We start from the raw sequence: 8,405 nt of genomic DNA on the forward strand, positions 1-8,405 counted from the left end.
CTACCCTGCCCTTGGTTGAAATCAAGGTTTTTTTTTTTGAAAAAGTAGAAACAAACTCCAACTCCTGGCTCGAGGGGGTAACGAGGGATTAACATCCTTATATCTCCACTGTTTGGGAATTGAAACAATGCCTGCACATCCTCGGCTCGGTCTTACCTTGAAAGCATATGTTTAGCGAGACTTAGTTATTTGTGTTCTTCATTCTCCCTTAAGTTTGTTAATAATCCTAAAAAAATAGAAGTGTGCGACTGGAAAGTCGTAGTAGTGAGCGAATGAATTGACTCCAAAACCTGCATGGTCATCCCATTAGAATTGCTAATCCGAAGGTACAAATTTTTGTCTTGAGTAACACTTAGCGATCGTAGGGGTTGAAATTCTGAGCATGATAAACACCTGTTGATCTTAGGGACACTCTCCTTTGTAAATCCGTTGACTTTGTTTTACTCCTTAGACTTGTAGAAGTAAAGGGTGATCTCGAATTCTCCTTGGACATGTCAAACCTGTTGGGAATAAATTGTTAGCGGTAGGTTTTCGTCGTATCGGAACTTCATGAGTTTCCTTTGACTGAACCTCTTTTGCTTTCCCTAAGGATAGTATCACACCATTGCAACCTTCAAAGTTTGTAGATTGATAGAGAGAATGCCTATGACCCTTTTTCCCCTTGGTGTGGGGTTGACATATGTCGCATTCCCTCCATCGTAGTCATGCATCTTTGTTCAGGATTTTGCCCTGTTGGACTAATCCTTGCCTCCAGGTTATCGTAGAGTATCCTTGTAAGTTTGATATGTTCTAAGATGAACCCCTTTATTACTAGATACATCTTGAGTGTATCTATGAGGGAACTCTTTGTTGAACTAATCCTTGCTCGATGACAACCTTTATTGTATTTATAATCCTGTTACGACAAGGCATGGACATGCGGCTGGCATGGCGAAAGGCATCCTTTTTTTTTAGTAAGACTAAGATCCTTCTCAATAATTTATCCTCTTTTCTCCATAGTCTACGATCTTTTGATTTTCTTCGGGAATTTTGGGAAACCGGCTAGCGTGGTAAGTGTGGATGCGGGCGAAGATGTAAATGTAAATGAATGCATGAAAATGAAAATGCATGTGTATGCGAGAGACTTCTTGTTTTTTTATATAATTCCGTATATGCAATACAGACGGGTGACGTATAATCCTAGGGATAGCCTAAGAGGCGACATTAGACCCTATCGAAATCCTTGCAAGATAGATGTTATGACACGCCAATGGAAATTCCTTAGATTAAGGAGTATGCAGAAGGTAGCGGTTGGTGACCGTTCAAGACAGTCTCCAAGTCTCATGGCCATCGAGAGCCCAATCAACGTGTACCATTGAAGTTGTCCTTGGTGAGAAGGTTCTCTATGCGGAACACAACTTATCTAAGGACGATATCGGATGAAGAGAAATCCCTACAGGCCAGGGATGAAAGATGTATAGATGGGAATCCAAAACCCCACAAGTTAGAGGGTGCGCAGGAATTAGCATGGAGTGACCGTTCAGGACAGTCACTAGATCGCATGGCCATCGAGAGGCCAATCGAACGCATGCTAATAAAGTTGTCCTTCGGGGAAGGACGCGTCGTTTTTTTCTTAGAAATGGAATCCCTACAGGATAGGGGACACGTAAATGTAAGCACGGGGTGACCGTTCAAGACAGTCACCGAATCGCATGGCCATCGAGAGGCCAATCGACGTATGCTAACGAAGATGTCCTTCGTATGAAGGATGCGTTTTTTAAAAATATGATCCCTACAGGCTAGGGAACGCGTAGATGTAAGCACATGGTGACTGTTCAAAGTAGTCACTGGATCGCATGGCCATCGAGAGGCCAATTGACGTGCGTAAATGAAGATGTCCTTCGTGGGAAGGACATGTAGTTGTAAAATACAAAGATATAAAAGGAAAACTCCCCTCAGATTAGGGAGTGCGTAGATGCGGGCGCGGAATGACTGTTCATGACAGTCACTAGGTCTCATGGCCATCGTGAGGCCAATCAACGTGCATAAATGGAGGTGTCCTTGTGGGAAGGACATGGTTTTAGAAATAGGGTTCCTACAGGCCAGGGAACGCGTAGGAATACCTGCAAAAATTAAAATGCAAGGCATTCGCAGTATGTAAATTGCACATAATAAGCACGTAAGCACATAAGCCCTAGGTTCATAGGTTCGACGTAACGGCTTAGGGTGCCTACCCTTCCCATTGGTATGTTCTAGAAGGTCTCATGGGGTCGTTCGTAGCCGCCGAGACTTTTTGTCTCTTTGGATTTTAGAACAAATCATTTTATCCATGAGGTTCGAGTTTTAGGGGTAGGTTCCCAGAGAGATCAGCCAAATACCAAGTCCAGCCCTCAACAAGGTCGAGCCTCGTATCAGACCTTTCCGGATATTCAACCCACTCTAAGTGGAATTATAACAAGACTCGTAGGCGATGTAATTCCCCTCTGGTCATTATTATAATTCCCACGCTTAGGCTTAACGCAATTTATATATAACCCAAAAAGTGCAGTAAAATAGCAAATATTCACGTAAACAAATATTTAATTAAATTACTGTAAATAAATGTAATTGTTGTAAATAATTGAAATTGCAAGTAAATAATTGAAATTGCAAGTAAATAAATAAATAAAATTTAAATATTTACAATAAACCATAAACCCTAAAATGGAGAATTAGCCAAATCCTAATAGCTAGCCACAAAACCTAAATAATTTGCCAAACCTAAACCCTGCCAAAACCTAGGAGCATAATAATTCACCATTTTTAGTTGTCCCCAGCAGAGTCGCCAGCTGTAGCAACCTGCCCTAAAGATTAAGATTTAGAGTCGCCACCTATTCTGAAGGGCGAATAGGAAACCCTACGCAGTTTAGAGATCGGGGTAAGTTATTATAATCAGGTTGAGGGAAGGTGTTAGGCACCCTCAACCCTTTCCTATTGGCTTTGAATCTAAGGGTCAAGTTTTATGGCTAAAATACAAGGTTGATAGCTAAGAAATTGAAAAGGGTAAAAATAGAGATTTGAACTGAATTGAGATTTTAGGGGGGGAGACTGGCGTCGTGGGTACGCGGCGGTGATCACGCGGTGTTGTTGTTGGATGTGGTTTTGGCACAGATTTGAAGTTGTGTTGCTGCTCCTCTTTACTTATTCTGTCTCTCTTTTCCTGCAAAAAGAACAAAGATTTTTTTTGCACAAATTGTTTTGTATGATGGCTGTGGTAATATAAAGAACATGAACGTTGTTTTGGTTATTATGACAGATTCAAGTGATGATTTCGTGGAGCTGGAAATTGGTTGAATCAATGAATGGTCCCATGTTGTGATTCTCAAACCAATGGTGTAATGGTGTTTTTTTTTGGAAAAAATATTTACAGGTTGTTTAGATAAGGGTTGGGGAATTTGGTTATTTGATGGTTTAGAGAAGAACGAGGATTTGTGGTTTAAAGGTTTTTTTTTTGTGTGTGTGGAATATACACAGTTTTTTTTGGCGATGGTTGTCTGTGTATAAGAATATATCTTTCTGTACATGAAAGGGGTGAGAGCATCAATAAAAGGGTTAGTATGTTGGTATTGTTGTAGCGTGACTGTGTCAGAGAAATAGGTTAGGATTGGAGAAGTTAGTATGGTGTATGTACGTGAATGAAAAAATTTGTGTTTTGAAATTGGCCTCCCCTAATGTGTAGAAAAATATCTTATTTATATTAGTCAAAGTTAACCTAATGGGCCTTTGAGAAACAAGGCCCCATGTGCTTGTGTATTTTTTTTATTTTTTAATGAATAAAAGAAATCAAATAATAATTGAAACTAATGATTATTTTGTTAATAATAATACTAATAAAAAAAATCCTAAATGACAAATCCTAATGTTAGTAATGATATTAATAATAAACAATTAACAAAATTTAATACTAATAGGCTTAAATCAATACCTTACCAATTAAAAATAAATTTAGAAAACAAGGCATTAGGCCAAATGTTTGGACCCAAGATACCTGTTTATTTCACCCCATTTCAACTCATGATATTTTATAAGAGGGTGGGTGTGACAATAGGAATGTCAAACCCCATGACTCTTAATTTTGTCCCTTGATAAATTAAAAGATGTAGGCAAATTTTGGGGTATGACACATGTCACTAAGTAATGAACAGATTTGTTGATTGTTTTATTGTTTCGTACTAAAATTTACATATCGGGTTAGGATTCGTTGGAGGTGGCTTGGTGTATATCAAACACTGAGGATTGAGGGTGGTGGATTGATCTGTTTCAACGAAAGGAAAATGAATGTAGAAGTTGAGCGAAATGTGTGATAAAAAGACTGAAATATGGATTATGAGAAAATACACACATGTTTTTTTTTTTTAACTCATCTAGACAACGCCAATATAACACCTTAGACATCACCATTATAAGGAGGTAGTAGTGGATGTTAATTAAAATAATAAAGATAAAGTGAAAAAAAAACTATAAGTTATAAATTTAAAACTAAAATACTATTTGAAATAACGTATAAAAAATAAGCTATAAGCTAATAAAATAAAGTAAATATTCGTACAGAAAAGACTGATATATTTGAAATAACGTATAAAAAATAAGCTATGAACTAATAAAATAGTAAATATTCGTACAAAAAAGACTGTTATCAAATAGATCTTTTATTGTCATATGAACTTATAAGCTAAAAACTATAAGTTCAAAAATATTTTGCCATAAATATATATATAAAGAAATAAAAAATATAGGTGCGTTTGAGCAGCATTCAGGACCTGACATTTTTCTTCTGAAATATATTTTCTTCACAGCATGGCCTCATTTTCTCTTTTTTGAATTTATAAAGAAAACATCAACTATGATGTAACAAACTATATGTAACAAAATTGTAACAAAATTTATAACTAAATGTTACAAACTATATGAGCTGCAACATTTAACATATAAGTCTTAAAATATGATTTCTTAATATCAAAAATTTCAACTGTCCACACGAAAGAACATTAAATTTTTATTTATTTTTACGTAAACGCACTGCTGAACTTATCTATAATCCATGTCTAACACGAAACAATACAGCCTTTATTTTTAGGTAAACTGAGGCTTTATGGAATGTGCAGCATGTTGCATACTGCACTGCACACGTAGATCGAGACGATATCAATTGACAAAGATTGCTCACTTGAGATATTTAGCAAACCAGTTCAGCAAGTCCTGATGTGCCTCCTCTGCAGCCTTCACTTCTTCTGCATCCTCTGGTTTGTATCTCACAGTCCAACCATGTGAAACTTTAGGAAATATTTTCACAAAACTTGTCTGCACAACAAAAATAGGTACATGAATCACTAGTGTTTAAAAAGGTGAAAACGCTTTTAACTAGTGTTTAAAACAGTTTGACTAATCATATATCCTTTTAACTAACAATATGTGTGTGCGCTTATGAATACATAAGAACTAAAAAAAAAAAAGAGATTAGAATATCAAAGGATGGCAGATATTCAAACTGTTTCACGAATGAAAGAAAAATTAATCTGACCACAGAATTAGCAGTAAGGGTTTCTTCAAACTGTTTCACAAGCTCTGGAGGAGAACGTAGGTCAATCTCAGCTCCAAGTATAGAAATTGGAATGTCAACACCTGAATTTAATATGAACATCTTGGCAGTTAAGAAATATGTTTCTACTACATCTGCTTTGTCTTTATTCAATCATTGCAACATGAAAAGTGACTTGAGTTTGTAGGGAAGATGCTCCAAATAAAATAGAACTTTTGCATAATCAACTAATACGAACATAAGTTCAATTAACTGAGAAAAGAGAACATAAGTCCATACCCTTTATGTCATCCAAAGAGACAAATGATGGATGCAATAGCACAACAGCTTCAATAAGTTTGGATTTCGCAAGCTCGGTAACAACCTTAGCTGAGAAAAAGAAGTAAATATATTACAGTGTCAGTTCAATTTTAGCTTAGTTGCATTTCAAACATTAAACCCGACCAATAAGTAAACCCATCAAATCAGGAGCTGAAATAGGTAGAATGAGTAGCACTCACCACCCCAACAAAATCCAGCAGCCCCGACAGATGCAACACCTTTACTTTTTATGGCTTCAATTATGAGTTTTGCATCTTCAAAACCTTTGTCCTAATAATATATATAATAACAATAGGTATGCATCAGGGAATGACGATTTGTACATATAATTTGAGACAAATTCTAATGTTTAATCAACAATTCAACAATTCAAAAATGCCAACAAAGGTGAGAGGAATCGACACAAAAATTACACAAACATGACATCTGAATTTTGTCATTTACCTTCCAAAATCAAAATCCAATAACAATACAAAAACTGGATTTCAATTTACTAGAGAAACAAAATCTGTTTCGCTTTTACCTATCAAGAAAAAAAATCATAAACAACCGAGGATCGTTAAATAAGAACTAACCGTTCCATGATCTTTAATCCAAACAGGCATGGGCCTATTAGGATTCTCAGGATTGTAAGGTTCACCATTAAGGAAGTCCGGAACAACCACGTAATAACCAGCAGCTGCAACTTTGTCTGCAAGCTTCCTTCATAGCAGAGAACAAACAGTTACAAGATCCGCCACTTTGAGTTTTGACACAGTGACGCCAAAAAAACTTATCGAAACAGTTCCAAAAATTAGTAAACTAGATACATGTAATAGAGCCGAGAATTAGCCATACCTAAATTTAGGCGCTTCATATCCTGCAAGAAAAATTAAGCATATGCAGTTAGTACAAGTTTTTGGTCAAAATACACAGAATACTGATTATTTATTTAATATGAAGTACGGACATCTCAAATAGACTTGACACCAACACGGCTTCACTGATAATAATTTTAAAAAATAAATAAATTAAACATAATTACAAATATATGCACAGACAATGACATGTCTAATTTAAAGGTGCCGGTGCTACTGATTATATTAACTTTTCGATGGGCATGAATTTCATAGTCACTAAACTATATAAAAAATTAAGCAAATGCAGAGCAGAGGAAGCGATGGTACCAAAAATATCGGAGGCAAAAAGAACGGCGGGGTTGGAATTTGGAGAACCGGCGATGTAAGCATTGAGAGCACCGATCTTTTCAACGTGACCAGATCCTGCACTTGGATTCAGAGTTGGTGGATTTGAGCAACATTCTGGCCCTGACATGCTTACTTTCTTGCTTCGATGCTTCCTGGTGCTAGATACACGTATACACGTATATTTATACTCTATACTACACTTAGTATCTATATATAACTTTTTTTTTTTGTGTGTGTGTGTTTATAAGTATTTTATATTTTGTTTTTAAGTCTTTAAATTTTTTAACAAATTTTTTTATAGAAAATTCTTAATGTAAAACTTTTAGTCTGCCTTGTTAAATGAATATAAATATTTTATACTTTGTTTTAGTCTTTAAAGTTTTAAACAAATTGTGTTATAGAAAATTTTTATTGTCGATACGGTAGGAATAAATAGAATATTCTAATATAAGAAATTTAATTAAAAATTTAAATGTAAATTATTATTAAAAATAAATTAAACGCTAGAGGTAATGAATATCTCATCAAAGAATAAATATTTATTATTTCTAGTTTAGAAATAATTATTTAAAAGTTATTAATGTTAAGCCTTTTGTAATAAAATTGCGAGATTGTTTTAGAAAAAGATACATTTTTTTGCTTTATAGAAAAAGATACATTGAATGTAAAGAAAGAGTTTGTCTATGTTCAATTTATTTATACTCATTTTATTTTCATTTATGATAAAGATATACACAAATAAAAAATTAATTTGACACAAGAATGAATTCTGCTTATTAAATCAGTGAGACAGTGTCTCAGTTTGATTTGCAAAAGAAAAAGTATTTGGTAGAACATTATAGTACTGACCTTTAATTTACAATGCTTAATAAATAATTAACAGAGCAATTAAAATAAAGTAATATTTATAAAGTAATATTTATTATAATATCTTTATGTAAATAAAAATATAAACATAAATATAAATATAAATATTAGAGCTTAATTATTATGTACTATTAGTGTAAAACTTTTTACACTATCAATGCATTACAACTAGAGCTGTCAATATGGACTACCCGGTCCTAAACAGGCCGGCCCTAGCGGGCCCTGGGCTTTTTAGGGCTGGGCTAAAAAGGCCATGTATAATATAGACTCGAGATTTATTACCCAAGTCCGGCCCTAGATGGGCTTCGAGTAACCCGGCCCTAAATGGGTTTTTTTATTTAAAAAAATTAAAATAAAAAACTCTATAATATTTATTATAAATAAAATTAAAAATCATGTTATTTTCAACAAAATATATTTTTAAGTACTATATTATCTCTTATAAATACTATAATATGTTTTTTAATACAATA

The 8,405-nt window shown here is 34.5% G+C and overlaps 1 protein-coding gene across 1 annotated transcript; it reads right to left on the reverse strand.

Moving 5' to 3' along the window:
• Positions 1–4,947: 4,947 nt before the first annotated feature.
• LOC131632578 (endo-1,3;1,4-beta-D-glucanase-like) lies at positions 4,948–7,254 on the reverse strand. The gene is made up of 7 exons (XM_058903318.1): positions 7,045–7,254; positions 6,716–6,737; positions 6,454–6,580; positions 6,058–6,148; positions 5,837–5,926; positions 5,540–5,640; positions 4,948–5,319 (listed from the first exon to the last, which is right to left on the reverse strand). Exons 1-7 carry the CDS (start codon positions 7,190–7,192, stop codon positions 5,182–5,184), a joined length of 717 nt encoding a protein of 238 aa, XP_058759301.1. The 5' UTR covers positions 7,193–7,254; the 3' UTR covers positions 4,948–5,181.
• Between the last annotated feature and the right edge of the window lie 1,151 nt (positions 7,255–8,405).

This window comes from Vicia villosa, linkage group LG1 (assembly GCF_029867415.1).
Source record: "Vicia villosa cultivar HV-30 ecotype Madison, WI linkage group LG1, Vvil1.0, whole genome shotgun sequence".
Lineage (NCBI taxonomy): Eukaryota > Viridiplantae > Streptophyta > Magnoliopsida > Fabales > Fabaceae > Vicia > Vicia villosa.

Excerpts from the sequence above, each read along its gene's own strand:
- LOC131632578 (XM_058903318.1), bottom strand. The coding sequence starts at position 7,192 with ATGTCAGGGCCAGAATGTTGCTCAAATCCACCAACTCTGAATCCAAGT. Across the intron at positions 6,738-7,044 it reads TTTTGCCTCCGATATTTTTG|GATATGAAGCGCCTAAATTT; the intron begins GTACCATCGCTT and ends TTTTTCTTGCAG. Across the intron at positions 5,927-6,057 it reads TGCTGGATTTTGTTGGGGTG|CTAAGGTTGTTACCGAGCTT; the intron begins GTGAGTGCTACT and ends TCTTTTTCTCAG.